The sequence below is a fragment of the Amphibalanus amphitrite genome, unplaced genomic scaffold (assembly GCF_019059575.1).
Source record: "Amphibalanus amphitrite isolate SeventyFive unplaced genomic scaffold, NRLGWU_Aamphi_draft 000156F_arrow, whole genome shotgun sequence".
Taxonomy (NCBI): domain Eukaryota; kingdom Metazoa; phylum Arthropoda; class Thecostraca; order Balanomorpha; family Balanidae; genus Amphibalanus; species Amphibalanus amphitrite.
The window spans coordinates 612,210-634,555 of NW_024881651.1; the positions used below are offsets into that span (position 1 = coordinate 612,210).

The 22,346-nt window shown below is 48.5% G+C and overlaps 1 protein-coding gene across 6 annotated transcripts in view; it reads left to right on the top strand.

Moving 5' to 3' along the window:
* The window catches only part of LOC122383138 (coiled-coil domain-containing protein 174-like), a 62,743-nt gene extending 40,456 nt beyond the window's left edge, over window positions 1-22,287 (top strand). For all 6 annotated transcript variants that reach the window (XM_043369289.1, XM_043369292.1, XM_043369293.1 and 3 more), the window contains exons 7-9: window positions 14,091-14,303; window positions 16,091-16,282; window positions 21,184-22,287. In XM_043369289.1, coding sequence (XP_043225224.1) covers window positions 14,091-14,303; window positions 16,091-16,282; window positions 21,184-22,124 — 1,346 coding nt within the window. In that variant the 3' untranslated portion in view covers window positions 22,125-22,287. The remainder of the gene's footprint in view (window positions 1-14,090; window positions 14,304-16,090; window positions 16,283-21,183) is intronic.
* The last annotated feature ends 59 nt before the right edge of the window (window positions 22,288-22,346 follow it).

The following is a 22,346-nucleotide window of genomic DNA, read 5'->3' on the forward strand; positions in this document are numbered from 1 at the left end:
GTTTGTGACGCTGTTTGACGGCTCACTGTTCTTGCAAAGGTACAGTTGCATCTTCCAGAGCACGGGCAGAGTCGGGCTTGGGCTCATGACTACAGGTCCCCAACCCACCCCTGGCGTTCCGAACGAAGGGACGTGTTTCAACTGGAGCTGATTAGGTAATAACGCGTTCATGGACGCAGGGTGTCGCCGCGACCGTCGGAACGGCCTTGACTGGTGTGCTAACACCCCCTCCGCCGCCACGCATTACTTAACGACCGTGGCCCGGGAGGGCGGTTAAGCACAATATAAGCACGTCGTATACACTACGGACACGTTTACCCACTTACCATCTGTGCCATGGGTTTGGGTCGTTTCCGTTCTTGGCTTGACCTCAGCGCTCCCGCCCCCTACCGGCTCCGGCAGCGCGCTCCAACCGATTCGCCCTGTGTCGTCGCTAGAGGCGCTGCTGGAGCCTTTTTCTCGGGGGCGCTGCGAAAGTCGGCTCCTGTTGACAGGCTTTCGTGGAAGCAGATTCAGCTTGGGTTGAAACTCGAGGCTGTCTTTTGTTAGCTTCTAGCCCTTCCCCCTGAAATGACTTAAAGTTATGTTCAATTAACTACAAGATACCATTGACTACTGACAAGAGTAAGTAGTCTTTGAAGAGATAAATTCGGAGATTTGTTTGAAGTTAAAATTGAGTGGAGTGTCCGCTCCGTCGAACTAGTTGATCGCTGCGCCGTCTGATCAAACGGTATCCGATGACTGTCACTAAGTCAGCGTGCTGTATTTGGCCGATGTGTCCCAACTCCCACTTGCCATCGCCTGCTTCAACCCCCACCCCCTGGACGAGCTGCGTTCCACGGTCCTACCTACCGATTGCCTTAGCTGACCGCGATCCGCATCACACTATCAATTACCTACCGTAGTCGTTTCAGCGTGGAGTCGTTACGGCGGAACAACACACGTCATTGTTCGCGATTTATCGCGAGACGTCGCTCGTGTGTTTATGGTGTTGCAGGGGTCCAGGCGCGGGGTCAGTATATAACATTGTGTCACTCCAGGGCGAAGGATCGTGCCGTCGTTATGGACTGCATCCTGAAATTGCCAGTCGCCCGTAAAAAGCTGGACCCCATTGACCGGCATGTAATTATCGAAGTGTATGCAAACATACCTATCAATCGGTTCCTGGCCCGATGCAGTTGGCTGTAGCGGGCTGACACATTTACCTGGCCGCCCGTTTATATGCGTGTTGGGCACTTCGTGTTATTTTTCTGCTCGGTGTGAATTATGTTTCTGCTTTCCACACTACAAAGGAGGTCCCTTGCAGTGCGCCTCGATTACCATGCTATTTTTTATATTAGAAAAAGAACTTGACGATCAGAAAAGCCGCTGGTGTATCAGAGTGTGTTTCAAGTTCCAATGTAAAAACGAATACTAATCTGACGCCTCCGGGAGCTGTTTCACCCGGTTAAAATCCACTCATGACAGCGAAATGATCGGATAGGCGTGGAGGGTCAATTTACTGAGTACCCATACTGATGTGTGAATAGGCGGGTGACCGTGTTTATACCACATCCGGGAGGATGGAGGCTCGACAGCCTTAATTTTTTCAATTAAAACCATGACTGCAAGAACATACGTCGAGTTGGGCGGTTTTGATTTGAAGCTCATTTATATTCCTTTTATTCCAATATCCACCAAGCTTCAGAAAACACATGTCACTATCAGAAAAAATTAGCTCGAAAATAGCTAAAAATGGTGAAAATAGAAAATAGCTCAGAAAATTTTCGTGCATACATTACTTGTAGTGCAGACAATGTCCACAGTGCATATGTTGAACATTGAAGCAGTGCAATTGTTGAACATATGCACTGCTTGCAGTATTTCACCATTTGAATAACTATGTGCCCTATCCGTCGTACTGGAAAGCAGTGCAAATATTTAAAAAAGAAACACCGCGCACCAGGAACAAGTGTGACAGTCAGCAGTCTGATGATGTGACCTGGTGATGCAGTGACCCTGTGAAGACCGGGTCGGCAGCGGGCAGTCATTGTGTGCGGATAGTCACTGCGGGGCAGCGCTAGTGGAGGGTGGTGTCACTGCTGGTTGGATAAGACCGGTCACTGCACAGCGGAGAGTGGTTGCTGTCGAATGGTTTAGATAGAGGCGGTCACTGCGGAGGGGCGGAAGGTCAATCCCGGGTGTATGAGGTGCGGTCACTGCCTGACTGCGAGCGGTCACTGCTGGACATCGTCGGACGGCCACTGCCCGACGCGGTGGGCAGTCACTGCCGGACAGGTCGGGTCACTGCCTGACAGGTGGGGTCACTGCCGGACAGCGGATGGTCACTGCCGGACAGCGGACGGTCGCCGCCGGGCGGATAAGGTGCAGTCACTGCCGGACAGGGGTGGCAGCGGCCAGCAGGAGCGGCACCAGCACCAGCAGCATCGCCGGCAGCGCCGTGCCGATGACGGCCGTGGTGGCGCTGTTACACAGCTCCCGGTCGCAGATGGCCATCAGGATACCCTTGGTGGTGCGCAGCGTCTCCACCGTCTGCTTGGTGGTACACATCCGCAGCTGCTCATCTGCCGAACAAGGAACAGGGTGACGTCAGTGTGGACACCGGTTGACGTCAGCGCAGACATCGGGTGACATGGTGCTAACAGCGGACAGCCTCAATGACGTCAGAGTGAATCATCCCAGCTTTAAAATCACTTTGTGGCTTTTATTTGGAAACTCGTCCATTGCTGTCATGATTAAAAACATTCGAAGTAAAACTTCGGGAAGCAAACTTGGTCTTGATAGTGATCGCGCAAACAGAGCATTTGTTAACTTTTGTTTGGAAACTCGGGTTTTAGAAAGAATAAAAACGTCCACGCATATTGGCATTGTTGATTTGTTGCTGGCAGTGTGCCTGAGCACACATTTCCAAGCTTGGCGCTCAGCTGAAAGGACAAATGCCCGCACAATCGCATGCCTACCCAGGCCTCGCCTTTTCTATTTCGTTCTATGGTACAGGAAAGTGATGACGAGCGATCGTACCCATCAATGACAGCATTTTACATCAGTTCGACAACACAAACACGTGCTCTCATCCACTCACTGCCTTTGGAGATGAACAGGCAGTTCTGGTTGGCGGAGCAGAACTGCAGGAACGAGAGGCTGGACTTGTTGAAGTTATCACAGTCGGGCGCCATGGCCGGGATCCGGTCGCACACCAAGTTGGCGAACGTGGCGCCCGCCTGTGAGCTCTTGCACACGTGACACTGCTTCACCCCGGCTGAAAAAACGGACAGGACAGGGGAGCAAATGGTTTTGGGCTTCAACGGCTCGTTGTTGTTTATTTAGGTACAGCAACAATGACGTGAGAGCCCTACATTAAACCACTTTTTAGCAGCAAAAAGTGATGAGTAATTAGAAATAACTGTGCTTGCAGCCCTTCACGATGTCCGTCTAGCATGCAAGCAACAATTGTTTTCATTTTTCATTTTCACTATGAAAAAAAAACTTTTGTAGTGTCGTTAGCTTGCATACAGATTACATTGGTGTTGTTGTGACAGTAGAGCTCATGCAAGTAGACTTTATGTTTAGTTTGCGTAAAGCATGGACAATAATAATCCTATTTATCTGTAGCTCAAGCTTCGAATACATGAAAGACTGTTCATAATGAACAGTCTATTTTAAAGCCTCAAAAACAAACTATCAGCAAGTAATCCAATGTAATATCTTGTAACGTGTATCATGCGCGGGATAATAAACCGGAAAATCGTACCCATTTGGACCCCTGATTTAGGTATTGTTCTGAATTAACTTTGAGCTTTGCAGGTCTGACTGGACGTCGCACTGCTCACGTTAAAGGGACCCTCCCACCTTCATAAAAGTTTATGAATTGGCATGAAAATGACGTCGCTCGGTTCAGAAACAGCGAAAACGAATATTCGCCAAATTTCACCGAAAAATATTCACCGGTTTTCAAGATATTAGACATTTAGGGCCTGTTCCAGCGCCTCCAGAAACCTCCAGAAAGCTCTAGAATCCTCCAGAGAGCGTTCCAGCGCCTCCAGAAAGCTCCAGAAAGCTCTCGCCAAAGCTCCAGAAACCTCCAGTAGCCTCCAGAGAGTTGGGAGGTCCAAATTTCTCTGGAGGCTCTGGTCTACAATTATGGCGCACATGTGACAATCACGAATGTAAACAAAGAACTTTTGACTGAGAATTTTACAACTTGAATGTAAAGAAAATTACATTGCTATAATTTTGTTTAATCTTTTTTATTTAAATTGAAAACAAATTTTGCGTTTCAAGAGAGAACAATCATCATTCTTTTGGTGTCTATGACGCCAATCTCCAGAAATCTCCAGATTACGTTCCAGCGCCTCCAGTGAAACCTCTGTTAGAGCCTCCAGTCAAGAATTTCTACTGGAGGCGCTGGAACAGGCCCTTACTTTTGTTTACTTTTTGGGATCTCCGCTGTTCCTAGCGACTTTATTTGGAAGCAATAGTTTAGCAGCTGAAAGTGCGGCACTTGTTGCGCGCAAAGCAGCTTATACCACCGCGTGCTACAAAACGTTTTAGTCAAACATTTAAAAATCGTTAGATATCTGCGCTGACGTCACACATTCAGAGGGGTATTCCTATGCATTAGCCCCTCTGAATCAAAATGCTGCAATTTTTAAATTCAATATTTCCGATTTAAGGCATTTCTCGATGTTGTGAGTGCCGAAACCGGTAATTGTGAGCCAGGGACCCCATTTTGGCTATCTCAACTCAAATCTAATGCTAAGGTGGGAGGGTCCCTTTAACCCGCGCCCTGCTGGGGGGGTGTTTGAACACCCCCCCCCCCTTGTGGTTTTTCGCGAATATCTCAAAAACGGCGGCGCTCCGCGCCGCCGTTCAAGTTATCATACATCAATTCTACACATGTTGTGAAAATATCAGACCAAGGTCATTCAAGGTCAGGTCACCAGGTCACTTGAAGTGACCTCACCTCATAAAAAGTTTCAATGTCTGTCATAGCTACACCGAGTGACCGATCGCTTTGAAACTTTCAGCGATTGCTAAGAGCAATAGCATGTACAAAATGTTTATCTCAGAATTTTGATATCGATGACCTAAGGTCAGGTCAATTTTGCGACCTCCCCATTATAAGTCAATGGGAGAAAATTGAAATGCGCCTCTTTTGGACGAAAGACATTATAAACACTCCCAAACACTGAATTACAAGTGGGTTAGACACACTGAACATGAAAATGGTGTCCGTGACCCCTGTTTATGCCCTGAGGTCATCTAAGGTCACGAATGGTACCTAACAGTTTTTCGCAAATAACTTTTGATAGAGGCATGCTAGAGCGATGAAAACAGCTTAGATGTGTTCAGCTCGACGATACGGATCGACTGATATGCAACATGACCCTTTCCGGTCAGGTCATGACCTTGACCTGAGGTCAAATTTTCAAGTTGACCTTTCAAGGTCAAGTTATAGTTCATTCGATGCGTCTTGACGAGAGGAACACGATGCCGGTAAAAGTAAGCTCGTGCAAGGTTTGGGTCAAAAGTTATTGCAGAAAAACTGTTTCCAAAAAAAAATCGACTATTTTTGCAGTTTTTGCCCCCTGCAGGCAAAACCGTTGACGTTAGGTCAAATCTGAGTGAATTACTCAGAAAGGGCGTTAATAGGGCTATCGAATGCGCTTTTCCGCGGCGCTGTAGCTCTATTGGTTCCCGAGTTATGCGTTGGCTTCTTGGATCAGTTATCGACATTCGACCTGGAAATCGGCGAAATTTTGCCTTCAATGACCTCTGGTGACCTGACCTTTGACCTGACCAAAAAATTGACCGAAATAATTTCGTCATTATTTTCGACGCTCTTTCGAACGCCGCCTTCCGCGTATCGCTACGTGGCCCAGGAGCCGAGTTAGAAGGGGGGGGTGTTCAAACACCCCCCCCCCCCCAGCAGGGCGTGGAAATCCAGGACCCCCAGCCGGGCGCGGGTTAAAGTAACTGTTCACGTTGGAAAGATCACGCGTGACTATTACCCCGTTTACATGAGTCAGCGAAAATGACGTTTAGAACGGATATTTCCGTTTAGCGAAAAGTGCGCAAGTTTCGACTCATGTAAACTGGTTTGGGCGCGCAAAAATGACGATTACGCGGAACGGAAATATCCGATGAATTAATGGGAAATATCCATTTAGGACGTCAGGCCTAAACGGATTTTTTGCGCATCTAGCAGAAAATGACATGAATATGCAATATGCATGTTTTATAGATGAATTTTTTTAGTTTACACATCAAAATACATATTTATCTTGAATGGTAGGCCTAATGACAATGAAATCCACTTTTTGCCCCTGATTTCGCGCCATTGTGGCAGATCTATAAAGTACCTACATAAGTGTTGAGAGGAACGTCCTATGCTTCAAAAGGGAAGCATTCTAGTTTAGGGGTAATTTCCTTATTTCTTAGATTCAACAATCAGGGTTCAATTCCAGGGCAACCAACATAGCCTTCCCAGCCAGTCGCTCCCTATAGCCACTTGGAACAGCATGCTAGTGTTATTTAGTGCTTGGTACACTGGATATGGTGCTTGATTTATTTTGCTTTAGTACATGCTCCCAAAAATTTTCTCTACCTAGGTACTTCAAACTTCCTAGCAGTGATTCAGATAACTTATGCTTCAGCGAACAGCCACCAGACGGCAGGGCACGCAGGCTGGTTGGGACAGTAAAGGCGGCCGCACACTAGGCCATTCGGCGGGCGACATTCCGCAAAAACGCAATTCCGTGGCGACATTACGCTTTCGTGGACGCCGAATCAGCTGCCGAAACGACAAAATTATCAGCCGACCGCTGCCAGCTAGCTGTCCGTGGGTAGAGTGCGCATGCGCGCGAACAGCCGCGGAGTTGCGGAAAAAGCTGGACCGGTTCAGCTTTTTCCGCGGCGACGCCGCGGACACCCGAAATTGTGGAACTTGAAACTCACCAACTATTGATGGAGAAGCCGAGAAATAGACTTCACTTGATAAAAAATCGTAGCGGCACTTCTTTCCCCATATTAAATGGTTTTTATACACTTCATTGGTTATTCCAATAATGGGTTACTACTTACTATGTGCCTCTCCACAATTGTCTTTAGGTTTCTTGCATTTGTCGACAAACACGGTTGTTTACATTAATCACGAGCTTTATTTCTTTGCAACTTCCTCCAGAAATTATGTCAAATTAATAGATATTCAAAACTATATTGTACAGAAATATAGCATATTCGCATTAAATAAGCAAATATTGTATTTGCTTAAATGTATTTAGTTTGCATTCGTTTATATTTATCATAAAATGTTTCACATAAAGTTCCTGAAAATACTAAGTAGAAAATCGCACCGCCGAATGGTCCCAAGATACCTATAAGAAACAGGTAGGTCGGATGTTTTGAGTAAAGCCCCCGTGACGTCATTATCATTTTTTATGTGGAGAATTCCGCCTACAAGTAAAATATCCCACATACGAAAATTCATATTGTGTAATGAAAAATTACAATCTTTCAATTTCATCACGAAAACCATATAATTTATTTTAAAATATTAAACCCCTTCAAGCGTTTGTCCCAACCCCCGCTACACCTTTGGTCACGTGACTACGGTGGTAAACTTAACTTTTTGCAATGTTGTGACCTAAACGGAAGTAATATATGTTGAAGATGTATTATTTTTGTTGTCTGAAGCAGCAATCGTGTAACTAGATTTTGAAATTATTTATTAACTGCTGTAAAGAGGTCACGTGATGCTACCAGATTATGTACACGACAGCATCTTCTTGAACTTCGATTTCGAGTACTTGTACCTTCTATGAGGCCTAATGATGGACGTTTTCAGATATGAAATGAAACACTGAATCTAATGACGCCAACTTTTAATCCTTTTTGCACTTCCAGACTGAGATATCCTGGCATGAACTTTGGCCAATTTGTGTGTAAAGCCTATGGTGAAGGGAAAACTTCACGCCCAGCTGACGTCACAGACCTCGGCTACCAAATCGTGTCCGGTGGGGGTCGAATGGTCCTGTAAACTGCTCAAAACAAGCGGAAAGCCGCTGTAGGAATGTCGCCCGCGACATTCCGCTTTTGCGGAATCTCGCCCGCCGAATGGCCCAGTGTGCGGCCGCCTTAACTTGGCTGCATGCCAAAATATACACAAGACACACAGCCAAATTTACTCAGTGATACTGCCATCTGCCCCCCCCCCCCCCACCAATATTTAGATGTTCACCTTATTGTTCCAAAGAAGTAGATTCTTCAGTGGTGGGAAGGCCTCTGAAAGTTTGGTTAATCTCGGATGGTGGAAGCAGGCAACTGGCAAGTTTTGTGGAATTTGTAGAATCATACCTAACCTTACCTTCCAACCTAAATTTCAACCTACCATCCTACAAACACACCTACATGCCTACAACCTATTATACCAAATACAGGGTGTCCAGAAAAAACGGATACTATTATTTTTTGCTGTACTTCCGAAAATAAGCACCTTACATTTTAAAATGGCACATGCTTGTATTCGCCAAAATATGGCAAAACTGACAGCAGGTGCCACATGGCATGTAAACTCTTTGGTTAGTTGCGGCAGCTCCTCAAAGCAGATACTCAATGTGAGCGGCCTTACGGCGGATCAGCTCCAGCACTAGCACAGTCTGCAGGTGACTGATGGTCATGTTGACCATCTCGGAGGGCAAGCAGACAACCTTCCAACGACGCATTACAGTGCTCATGAGGTTTGCCAAATCTTGCACTATAAGCACATAAATTTGGAACAAAATCGGCACGTGCGTTAATGAATGCGGCTTAATTTCCGTAGTATCTTTTTTTCCTGGACACCCTGTACCAACCTACAACGGCTTCCTACCAATCTACAAGGTCAACCAACCTACGAAACCACATAGGTACCACTCGGACTTCATCTTCACATCTTACCTGGTGTGATTGAGAGTGGATTATTCTATGCATTTTGAAAATTGCACTGATAGTGTCTTAAAGTTTGGTGGTGAGTAGATGTAATTTCTGAATGAATGTATTCTGAATGTAATTTCATGTATTTTCTGAGAAATTACGAGTAGCTATGTGTACTGGAGTGGATATTTCCTTGAATAAATGTGGTTTTGAAAGGCTCTCATTGCTGTTCACGCTTGCTTATGACCTCGTGTAAACTTAGACCCTTGGTCCATTTGTGATTGACGGTAGCATTAGATATCGGTTCTGTTTTATATTCCGTACACTGTAAAAAAAGTTTAGCATTTGGGGTACTAACGGCTGCTATTCGTAGCACCTTTTAGCGTCAAAAGAACCCTACGACGTATTTACAAAGAAGCATGGTGCTAATACTGTGCTAATGATAGCTAACATTCCCATCAAATATTATAAGTTTAGATCACCTATTCCTCTACTGAGCTTAACGTCTACTTCTGCTAGTACCCAGTCCATCAGTGAGTGCTCTTTCAAGCTGGATTTCTAATTAGAACCATTTTAAGTGTTTTAGAAGTTGGTAATGCTGAATATGGTGCTTACGTTAGTATCACAATAGAACCGGACATGCTTACAGAGGAAACAAATTTGAAATTGGCGCCAAAGAAAGTAGCTAAGCCCTGCTTTACAAATCTCTGGGAGTCTTATCACCAGCCCTTTAGCACGTTTTGACGGCGCAGAGCGATATGCGCATGCGCGTGCCAGCTGTTTCCGGCCACGTGTTGCGCCATTTTAGTGGAGTCCGTTGGTCGTGGTGGGAGTGTGTGCACGTGCTCCGGTATATGGAGTGAAATGAAGTGAAGTGAAGTGCTCCGGGCACATGCCACCGAGTGATAGCTCTGGAATGATAGCTTAAATCAGCTATCGGTGGAATCCGTCGTGCGTGGCATGGGAGTGCGTGCCCCTGCTCCGGGAGGCAGTGAGGTGGAGGGAAGTGCAGTGCAGCAGTGCAGTGAAGTGAAGTGAAGTGCTTCGGGGCCGGGTGGTACATGAGCATTTGTCACCGACACATGCCACCGACACCGACGTTGATCGACTTTGGTGAGTCTGACACGTTGTATCTTTTGACATTATCTTATATTGTTTAAGTGCTTCATATTCCGACTTTGGCAAATCGCGCTTCTTGGTCTGAAGGAAAGTTGTGTTGTTTGCGAAAATAGCTCCCAACAGAAAAAAATCTTGGAACTGATCCAGCTTTTTTTTTTGCTCCAGGCATGGGGCCTGGTCAGTTCTTCCGTCGACTACCACTTACAATGGAGGACAACTACGACAACAACACGGGGTCTCCGGTTCCGTCTATCACTAAACGCCGTCTGGTCGTGGATGAGGTCGAACTTATGGCCATGAACGGAACGTCGGTTCAACGAACCCCCCCCCCCCCCTCACCCAGTCGATCTCGCGTTAATCGTCGGTCACTGCGAGTGTGCAGGTATATGAGCGACCTTTCGTTATTTCCCGTGCGTTTGTTTGTGTATATATTTACATTTGTTTTTCATGCAGATGATACGAAGTGTTAATAAATGTTCCATTATTATTTTTTAATTTTATAATGTGTTGGATGCTTGAAAGATGCACTTACACGGGAATATTGCAGAATGCAAAACACAATCATTGAGACTTGTAGTTATCACTTATCTAGGATATAACCTTTTTTGCACGTCTTTTCGGCCTTACACAATTTCCTTTTTGGTAATTGATTAGTCCTTTTTGCAGTAACTAGTGAAAGTATGTGCTGCTAAAGAAAGCAGTTTTTGCGAACTTTTCATGCAGCAGCTTTAACTAGTATAGATATTCTACTTTCAGCCCCAATGCTTTCGTTAGCATTATTCTACTTGTCGTGGGGTAACAATAGCGCTAAAACGGTTCATATGTGAGTACGGAAGGTACTAACTGCATGCTATTCTTAGCACCTTTTAAAGTTTAGCACCGCTAGGGTACTGAAAATTGGTCTAGCAGGTGTAGGGTACTACATTTAGTACACGGGTGCTAAACAAATATGGGTACTTATATTAGCACCTTGATACTAAACTAGATCTCAGTTAAGTACGAATAAAATGCTTAGCTTAGCACCGCTAGGGTACTGAAAATTAGTCAATTGAAAAGTACCTCTATGGTGCTAAACTTTTTTTACAGTGTATGTGGTATGATGTGAAAGAGCCACACATTTTCGTCATTGGATCCCGAAAGTTATGTGATAGCCGGCTGAATCGGGACGTTTTGTAGTTCAGAATAGTTGAAGTTCAAAATCCTCTCGCACCAATACTTGGATTTTATTTCACTGGACATTGGCCAACCACTCTGTGACTACCGTAACAATTTACCTATAAATTCCACCAAACACCTGTTGAGTGTAGGTGTACGTTATGAGCTGGTGCAAAAGAATTTAACACCATTAGATGAGCTGACTTTGACAAAAGTTTTCTGATTCTACCCAGCTAGGTATTTTGGTGCAAGAGGCCTCAGTACTTACCGGCAGAGGCCTCAGTACTTACCGGCCGCCACCAGAGAAGTGCCGGTGGCGAGGATCAGCACGGCCAGTAGCGTCCGCGGGGTCATTCTGGAGGCGCGATGGCGATCTCTGGCTCCTGTCTCGGGTCCGTTCGACCGGCCGCTCACGTTCTGTGCAAGACGATGTGCGGAGTTCGGCGTACCAGCCCTCCAATGGGGTCCCGACCGATCGTCTTTGGGTGCCTTTGGGAGAACGCCTATTAGTGGTTCTGTTCGCTCTTCTGACTGTCAGTGCCAGATTATTCGGCTTTGGCTGGATGAGTTTTTAGAATTTGACCGTCCTTCTTCAGTCAGAAATGATTAGTCCTCACTCTGTGACTACCCGCCGTCAGTCCGCGACTGTTTGTCGTCAGTCACCGACTTCCCACCGTCAGTCACCACGGTCAGTCGTCTTTCCGCGACCTGGCCGAACGGCGACCGACCGACGACTGTTGACCGGAGGGCAGCCACAGGCCAGTAGTGGTCGCTGGTCAGCGGCGTCTTGACTAGTCGGGCTGGTTACCCAGTTGATCAGGGGCAGTCATTATTCCTGTGTCCAAGACTGCTTACGGAAGCCAAAGGAATTAGTTGGTTTCGCTTTTTTAACGAAGTGAAATGTATTCGGTTAACATGTCACACGTGTATAGAACTTTAAATGGCTGGCTACTAAAGCTCTTTGATGAATGGGGTCAGCACCATGAAATTTAGCTCAAGTATTTTGCATCGATTTTGGGCATTTTCGGAGAAGTCAATGCTATGATAAGTGGCATAGATAAGGCTCATTTAAGAGACGTAAGATGATGGGAGCTGGGGCTGGTTTGATAATAAAAATGCATTAAAAACAAACCAAAAAACTTGACTCGTCTTTATTAAAGCGGAAGAATCGTTGATGAATGGTATTATACGGAAAACGTAGGCTATCATAGGCAAAGGCATGCCTGGGAGGTTTCTTAGTACCAAGATCCTTCTATTTGGATCGAACCCCATTGCGATGTTTGAGGCCTGTTTTTTATCGCTCATGACACGAAATATCTTCTGTAAAGGTATCCAGTATCCATGGCACCTCTTCACTGATGTTGAACGTTGCAGCTCCTTTATTCTAAGCAGATCTTCTGATCAGCTATCCAGCACTGAAGTTGAAGACAATGTGACTGCCGTTGCCGAAAGCCATTAGCTGATGCCTGCGCCCGCCAGTCTCCGATGCTCCTTTCCATCAGACGAGAGCGGTGGTCGAGCGGAGCACTGGCGCCTGTGCCTCTGGGATGAGACTTTTGCGGGGCTGGCTGGCTGATGCTGTCGAAGATGGCTGCACCCTTGCTGCCGACACACGACGCTTTGAGCTGGAAACGCGCACAGTGCCGTCGATCTCCTCGTCGACCTTCGGGTACACCATTGGCACGTTGTGTTGTTTCGGCGTGCACATGTATACCACAGCAGCGATGAGCAGAGTGACCACACCGCAGATGATCAGCAGTGGTCCGAGAAGCTTGACGGGATATCCGTAGTAACCCACAGCGATGCTCCGATCGCTTTCGAATCCAACTAAGGTCGTGTAGGCCAACAGTGTTATGATGGACCCAAAAGTTGCGAAGATCAGTCCAGTAGGTGTCAGCATCACGGCAATAACAGAAGAATCGTAGTTGTCCTCCGGTTCCGGTGCTTTGATTACCATGGATGGGATTGCTTTGAAGGATTGAGAAGGACGAAATCCGGCTGTTGTTGACTTTCGGATAACCATGGAGGAGGGATTGATTGCTTCTGCGGAGAGTCCGTCCGTGACCGAGCCATCCAAGCTATCTTTTTCTTCCTGTGGCACTGGTTCTGGCTCATCTTCAGGGCCATATATAAAACTGACCACATAGTCATAGGCTGAATTCATACCTGCTTTGTGGTTTGACCTTGATGATACAACTTAACACTTGAAATGCTTCTTCACTGAAGGCGTACCAAAATGCTTTTGCGATAGCACAGGCTCAATTTGTGGAGTTTTGTCTCGCGATTTCGTATCTCCGACATTAACACCTACACCAAACGTCGCTGAGGGCCGTGGCCATCTAGACCCTGAATCAACTGTGGATATATGACTTGGTTGATATATGACCCAAGCTATTTAAAACCAATGAAATGCCCTTAAATTGACTTGATGAAATACGAAGCCCAAGCTCGAGAAGCTAAATGTCAAGGCCGTATAAGTTAATCATAGGCAAAGGCAGGCAAAGGCTAAATGTAAAGCACCGAAGAAATGGTGGAAAAGTTGTATTTTGCACGTGGCATAAAGAACACGGATCTTATACAGAATGCGTTTGCGATATTCATCACATCTTTTCATGTACAAAATAAAGTTTTGTATTTAAAAGAGTGCCCATTTACATACCTAAATGTCACTTCTTTCACCTCTATGCCTACTGGGCTATAAGAACGGCTTCATTTGAAGCTAGGACTGGTTTCCATTCTTGCTGGACGATGGCCCACGAACAGTGTCCAGGACCAAAACAATGCATAGAGGTCTGGGTCGTGTCGACAGAGTCGGTATCTCTGCCGATGTGTGCTGTGTGTCGGTACCTGCTGATACGTGCTGAGGCGAAATATCTCACGCTGTTCTCTCTCTCTGTCCACAGAGGCGCGCGCGCATGGTGCCGGCTACTTTGCGTTCTCGCAGGACGCCGACGAGCGCGCTCGCCAGAGAGCTGAGCTCGACGAGCTGCGAGGTCAAACAGAGAGCCAGCAGACCCGCGCCGAGCTCGCGCGCAAACGCAAAAACAAACAGCTCAAGGAGAGACTGCGCAAAGTGCGCGAACGCAAACGGCTTCGCCTGGGCCTGCCCATCGAAGGTGAGAGGTTGATATGAATATTCAGTATTGATATGTTGTTATTGAGCTTGGACGGTTTTTTATATACAAATTATTTATAAATCACTCACAGCTTTAGTTTTTATTGGTAGGTTTCGGGAGCGTTGCATGCTAGGAAATTAAATTTGAACGTTTTCAATTAGGCAACGTATGTACAGTCCACAGCAGAAGTAATGTGGGGTTTCAGTCATGGGCATGTTCTGCTTCTGAAGCTTAGGAACGATTAGCCAGACTACAATGAAACTTTGAATGTAGCTTATATGTATCGTCACCCTTGCAGCTGAAACTTTAGCTATTGACATCTTCTTTTCGATCACTCCGCATTAAACAATCGCCAGTCAAAGCCAACCGTTGAGATTGGTAAAACCCTACTTTACTTTAGCGGTGGGCTGTACAAGAGGAATTCAAAACGCCCCACTATTTTCAAGCGGTGCAGAGTGCAGACATTTTTCAATAAAAATTTGAATTCGAGTGTGCAATTAAGTTCTCTTTGGGGGGGGGGAGCAGGATAAAACTGCTGTAAAAAAGCATTTTATAGATGAATAGCCATTTCTTAAATCGGAATGACTTGCCCAAGTAAGTAAATCGTGCATTCACATTCAAATGCGCCGGTTTGGTTTCATCCAATCAGTCAATGGGGTCTTGCTTCTTTGCATCGAGCACATAGACATTCCTTGCCCTCACCGCGTGTCCTGTTTTGCAAACACGGTCGTTTCATACTTCATGTATCATCAAAACAGCAGTGATTGCTAGAATCTGAAACGACGTAACTGCATGACATCGAGCAAAAGTTGAATTGATTGGTGCACTATCGTTGATGAAAAATCACGTAATGTTCTTTTCATTTAATTATAAAAATGAGTATAAATGACCGTTGGTCCCGCTGGTGGGGTGTGAAACCACACATTAGTCGGCTCATTGTGAGTAAGCTAAATATATTGCTGCAGCCAAGGCGTTGCAGCCTTCTGCCTTCCATTATTTCATTCGTGTTTGGGTAGCATTCATTTAATGTAATTTGCTCTCGCCAACCAAAAGTACTGAACATTGTGTTTGCACCGTCGCGCCCTTATTATTATTATTATTATTATTATTATAATTATAATTATTATTATTATTATTATTATTATTATTATTATTATTATTATTACCAGTGCCCGTAGGCCATTTTTCACGCTTCGATCAATGCGTGTACTGTGTTCGAACTCATCAAGGGTGGAATGTTTTCGCTTTCAACATGTTCCGATAAATCGGCGCATAGCTCGTAAAGCAATACAGCTAAAGCGTCGCGTGGGGAAAAGTGCATTCGGAAGTTTTTTGAGCTAATTTAGCTTTTTGCGTTTCGCCTGCCCCTCATTTGACATAAGGTCAGCGGCCTGATTTCCAGAGGACTAAAACGTCATGTGCCAAAAGCTATGCCAAGATTCGCGTGGTTTACCATTCACATGTGAAAAGAAACTCGAAAGTGGCCGAAAACCGAGAGTGGCCGAATACACGTTCCCTCTCCCAGGGCGAAAGTTATAACATTGCGACATATATTCCAATTCTTTGAATTAGCCCTTTTCCCGGCGTCCTGTCCTTTTTACATTAATGTTACTGAAAGCGAAAATGGTTTCGTGACATGCGAGTGCTTTTTGGTTTTGCTATAAAATGAAAATAATCTGTAGGATAAAGATCCGCTACTGAGTCGTTCGGGCAATGTAATGTCAGCTCAGATTCAGTGCTGATCCGCTGATGACTGTCTGATATAATTGTGTGTTTGTTTCCCGCAGACCGTCTGGAGAAGGCCGATGACTCTGAGGAGGACGCGGCCGAGTCGGAGTCCGCACCGACTCCGGCCGCCGCCGCCGCGCTGACTCCGGAGCAGATCGCCGAACGGCTCCAGGAGGAGCGCAGGGAGTACGAGCGGAAGGCGTTCGTGCGCGACTGGGACCGCGGCAAACAGGGAGTCGCCAAACACAGCGGTGAGTGGGGCCGCGAAGACAATGTCGTGTTGTTTGTCTCGGCCAGAAACGGTGGCCGGTGCCTGTTTCGACTGACAACAGCACGTCAGCTGAATCGGTGAAAGGTCTTAAAGTAAGAGAATTTTTCATTCTTGTGAGAAATATTAATTCATTGTTAGCAAAATAAGTGTTCAACAAAGGAATTTGGGATGCGACATATCCACGAGTAACGAAACTGTTTGAGTGTGACAGTCATGTCGATTGTGGAGAGTAGACTGAAAGGGATAGAAGAAAGATGCTATCTCGTTAAATCCTGTGTTGCACTTCAGCAGAATGGTATGGTGGATCATTTTTGCTCATACAGTTAGTCACGTTTATTACCCCGTTTTAGTAGCATCAGTGAGCAGTTTTCCTTACGTGAAGCATTCTTCGCGTGCATCGTGCATTTCCAGCCACGATTATTGCCGTCTTATTACCCCAGCTGAACCGCCCACCGCCCTGTTCAATGTTCAATCGATTTCTAACTCTGGCCACGTGGTACACCTAACGAGCAGTGAGCACCCGCCCCTTACTAGCGAATCGGACACCGAAAGTGATCGGCCCGGGCTCAGATTCTTATTAGCCGTGTTTGTTGTCGCCCGTATCCAGGCGCGGATCCTATTGACCGGGCGGTAGTGATAACTTTGTGCTAACGCCCGGTCAAACAACGGACGACACCGGCCAGTAGCGTAATGCAATCACCATCAACCCGGACGCGCGCCATCGGTTCACGTTTCGATTGCACAATGCGCTGTCCGCCCGCTGCCACCTAGACTGTTTTTACGGGCGCAGCCTGCGTCATCAGACACCGCCAACGCCAATTCATAGTGCTTTTGTGATACATGAGCCTAGTTTTTATTGCAGGTTTAATAATGATATGGGTTTTGCCAGAGTGTGACAATATTGGCCCCTGCGCGTCATCTATCTGTGCTGGCCTTGTGTTATGTCTCTGGACAGAACTGAATTGAACCCTGACAACTGAATCCTGACAGAACTGAATCCTGTTGTAAAACATACATACAGAGGCGCAACCAAGGGGGGGGGCACACTGGGCATTTGCCCCCTCCGTCAGCTTTGAAGGCGCCCTCGAGGCAAATGCCGCCCCTGCGCACGAAAAGGATTTGCAGGCGCCGAAGGCGCCTGCAAATCCTTTTAGAATTTAGAATGTGAGCATGCAGTCTACTAAAGTGTCATGCCGCCCTCAGAAAGAACAAGGCCGCCCGCTGAGGTGTTTTACCGCCCTCCACCGGTTTACATGCAGTCCAAAAATGCGTTATGCCGCCTTCCAAAAGAATAATGCCGCCCTCTGAGGTAACATGCCGCCCTCTGTGGTCAGTACGCCGCCCTCCAACGGTTTGCATGCAGGCAACGAAATGGCGTTATGCCGCCCTCAGAAAGAACAATGCCACCTTATGAGGTGTTATGCCGCCCTCTGTGACCGCTATGCCACCCTCTAACGGCTTGCATGCAGTCCACAAAAGATGTTGTGCCCCCTCAGAAAGAACAATGCAGCCCTTTGAGGTGTTATCCCGCCCTCTGTGGTCGATACACTACCCGCTAGCAGCTTGCATGCAGTCCACAAAAGATATTATGTCGCCCTCAGAAAGAACAATGCCGCCCTCCGAAAGAACATTGCCGCCCCCCCCCCCCCCGTGGTAAGTACGCCGCCATCTAACGGCTTGCATGCAGGTAACAAAAGGCGTTATTCCGTCCTCAGCAAGAACAATGCCGCCCTCTGTGATGTTATGCCGCCCTCTGTGGTCGATACGCCGCCCTCTAACTGTTTACATACATTTCACAAAAGGTGTTATGCCGTCCTCAGAATAATGCCGCTCTCTGAGGGGTCATGTCACCCTCCGTGATCAATACGCCGCCTTCCATTAGCAACATGCTTGGACATCGACGTCATCAGACCAATCATACTAGCTAGACGAACTACTTTTCGTGCGCCCCAGAATGCCGCCCTTGTCAGAGTGCCGCCCCTCCCTTCCGACTGAGTGCCGCCCCTCAGCTATGAAGTGCCGCTCTCTGAAGCATGTGCCGCCCCTCGGCTGAGCTCGCCTCAGAATCCCGGCGGTCGGCAACATACTGCCGACGGTGGAGGAGGTCAGGCGCGGCGACACGGTGGCGGCCCTGGTGGCCGCCTTCAGGGCCCTCCAGAGCTGAGAAGCTACACCGCGGCTCTGCCGCGGATGGAGGGGACAACAACAACATGTGCGCACAGTACGTGAAGACTTTGTGGGAATTGTGACGACAACCGACACAACGGGAAGTGGTCTCGCCGAGACCATCATGACCAAACTGGAGGAGATCGGTCGAAGTATCGACCAGGCGAGAGGACAAGGATATGACGGCGCCTCCAACATGAGTGGTAAGTTCAGTGGTGTCCATGCAAGGATTGCAGAAGTCCAACCACTGGCCATGTACACTCATTGTGCCAGCCACCGTCTGAATCTGGCCATCGCCCAAGCATGCAAGAACAAGGATGTGTCCCAGCTGATTGGACTCATCAGCAACATCAATACGTTCCTGAAAAGCTCTCCCGCAAGGACCACTAAGCTGCAGAAGCATGTGATGGACAAGTTCCCTGCAGCGCGATCGAAAAGGCTGAAGCCTCTGTGCCCCACACGGTGGGTGGAGCGGCATGACACGCTCGTGCTGTTCCACGATCTCCTGCCAGCCATCGCAGCGACGCTCGAGGAAGTGAGTCATTCGGCACCCCCTGAAGCGGCGTCAACAGCACGATGCCAGGTCCTGGGCATCAGATCGTTCAAAGTCCTTATGACACTGGCCGTCTGCGTCCATGTGTTCGGTATCACTCTGCCGCTCTCCAAAGCCCTGCAAAAACCCTCACTGACGCTGGAAGAAGGATTCTCAATGGTCGAGACGACGAAAAGGGACCTTCAGGTGCTCCGGGAAGGCTTCCAACCCGTGTTCGAGACGGCCACCGAGCTGAGCGACGCGCTGGACGTTGAGGTAGCCATGCCGCGTACCTGCAAGAAGCAGACCCAGCGGGCTAACGCGCCAGTGGAGAACGCCGAGGAGCACTACCTGCGCAACATCTTCCTTCCCGTCGTGGATGCCGTGATCAGCGAGCTGACGCGCAGGTTTCCGGACAGTTACCCTGGCAAGGACCTGCTGGTGATCCCGTCGCGACTGGGAGACGTGACAACGGTTCTGAATGCCGCCAAGACATATGAAGCCGACCTCCCGTCTCCAACATGTCTGGGGCCGGAGCTCACATCCTGGCGTGCCCGATGGGCGGAGGTCGAAGCAAGCGAGAGACCCAGTTCGGCGCTGGAGGCACTGAACCGGTGTAGCTGTAGCATACACCCGAACATTTACGCGCTCCTAAAACTCCTGTGTACGGTGCCTCTCAACAGCTGCGCTGCCGAGCGGTCATTCAGCGCACTGAAGCTGGTGAAGACTGCCGGCCGATCCACCATGGGGGAGGACCGCCTGGGGGAGGGCCTCCTCCTCTTGGAGATGCACAAAAGCATCCACGTCGACGCAGCCTCGGTTGTAAAAAAGTACCTCAAGAAGAGGGAGACCCACGCCGTCGCCCGCAGAAAGTGAGGCAGAAGGTGAGATGGCGAGAAGGACTGTCACCGATCGCGCTGCCGCGCTGTCCGGGTCGGCCTGCTGACAAATCCTGGAGGGGGGGGGGGGCCTCAGTGGACTCAGTGTGATGCGTGTCACAGAAAGGAATGTTGTTATCATAACCTACAGTGAAAAAATGTTTGCGTTTTTGTCGCTTGGAGGTGCCGGCAGTTAAGCTCAAGAACTCGAGCGTGGTTTGGAAGATTATTGGTACTGTTGGTAGAAGGTGAGATAAGGTGAGATAGGTACATATGATTTCAGTGTTCATCCTGACTTGTTGCATAACTCTTTGTCGTGCGAGCTGACACTGCGGACACTGTGGACTCGTGTGGATGACACGACTGTGTTCAATACATAACCATTTGTACCTATGCATTATGCATTTCCGATGGTATCCTCTGATAAGGTACCTCCCTTAGACGGCTGCAGGGCCTGCACTGTCAGTGATCACCCATTGAGTTGTCCTGTGATGATGTCCGCCACCTCAAAACAACGGATATGCCATTGTGTGGGACTCACACACTAAATTATCTTATTTTATTTTAATGAACTTACCAAATCAAGTGGACGAAATCCGAGGAGAAACAAATTTGGAGGGGTAGGTTGGTGCCGCCCACCTGGGCAAAAACTGCGCCCCCTAGTGCTGTGCCCCCTCCGAAATATTTTTCTGGTTGCGCGCCTGCATACATATTCGCGTATGCTTGTCCTTTACAACCTTTTATGCCTGCTTTCATCAGGGCTCGTCCTCTGTTAATCCTCTGTATGGCTGTGTGTCAACTACTGTACTAGTATGTGTGCGTTCGACAGTGCCTGATCCGCAGCTTTGCCGACACTGCATGGCAATGCTGAATCGTGTATGTGTGCAGACTCTCTGTATGTCCGTCTGTCCTATAGTGCTGACTCGCGTGTCTGTTCGGCAGTGCTGACTGATATGTTTGTCTGTCCGACAGTGCTGACTCCGACGTCTGTCTGTCCGACAGTGCTGACTCTCATGTGCCTGTTGGGCAGTGCTGACTCTGATGTTTCTGTCTGTCCGTCCGGCAGTGCCGACTCTCACGCGTCTGTTCGGTAATGCTGACTGGTATGTCTGTCTGTCCGGCAGTGCTCTCATATTGCTGTTCAGCAGTACTGACTCTCGGTGTGTCTCTGTCCGGCAATGCTGACTCTCACGTGTCTCTTCGGCAGTGCTGACTGATGTTTCTGTCTGCCCGACAGTGCTGACTCTGATGTTTGTCTGTCCCAGGCAGTGCTGACTCTGATGTTTCTGTCTGTCTGTCCGACAGTGCTGACCCAGGAGGAGTGGGTGGAGCGCCAGCGGAAGGATCGGCCGGCAGAGTTCGCTCCGCCCACCCAGTACGAGCCCCGCGGCTCAGCTCGGCGTGGTGGCGGCCCCCGCCGGCCCGAGACGCGGCCGGCACAGGAGAGTTCTGCCAACGAGCGACCGGTCGGCGGGTCGGGACCCCAGCCGACCTGGGCGGCGACACAAGGCGTGGTAGCTGCCGGGCAGAGCCAGGATGGAGGACTGATCTCTCAGGCGGACGGATCCACGGCGAACACAGGACAAACGCTGTTCAATGTGTCACAGCCACCGCCGAACATGAATCAACCTCGACCAAACCTGGGACAGTTTACGCCCGGTGCGGGTCAGCCTCCTCCCAACGTGGGGCAGCCACCTCCCAACATGGCTCAGCCTCCTCCAAACATGGTGCAGCCTCCTCTCATCGTAAATCATCCACCTCCCCATATGGCGCAGCCTCCTCCCAACGTGGGGCAGCCACCTCCCAACATGGCGCAGCCTCCCCCAAACATGGCACAGCCCCCTTCAAGCACATCCCATCCTCCCAACATGACTCATCTTCCTCCCAACACTGCCTACCCTCCTATCAGCACATCCCGCCCTCCGCCGGACCGTGACCATCAGCCGGCAGTGCGCTCCTCCGCTGCGGGCCGGCCAGTGCGCGCTCCCAGCTACCGGGCTCGTCAGGCAGCCGCTGCCGATCTCACAGACCCCGACTGCGTCCCGCCGGGGGAGGCAGAGTCGGCCGGCCGCGGCGCTGGCACGGAGGTGGCGCCCCCCGCTACCGCAGAGTACTTTGGCGGCACGAGGCGCGGAAGGAGGCAGCCGGCCCCAGCGCGACCTGATGTTGGGAGTGCTTTAGAAGCCGGGCTAGCCCTACTCAGTCAGGATACAGAGCAGAAAGACAGTAAGACGTTCGACTTGTAGCCAAAGGCCGATCGGCGGCCCGCGAACCGAAGGGCGGGCAAAAACGTGGCATGTGCTGGTGTAATTGTTTTGACTGTATCGCATGTTGCGCTTGCAAAGGTGAAACTGCTGTCTGTTATTTGTCGCCTGCTGTAGATTGTGTTAACACGTTGATGAAAGTGTACCGTATGTTGTTTTCATCGAAGTACTTTGCAAACATATTCAGGCATCAGCAAAATACAT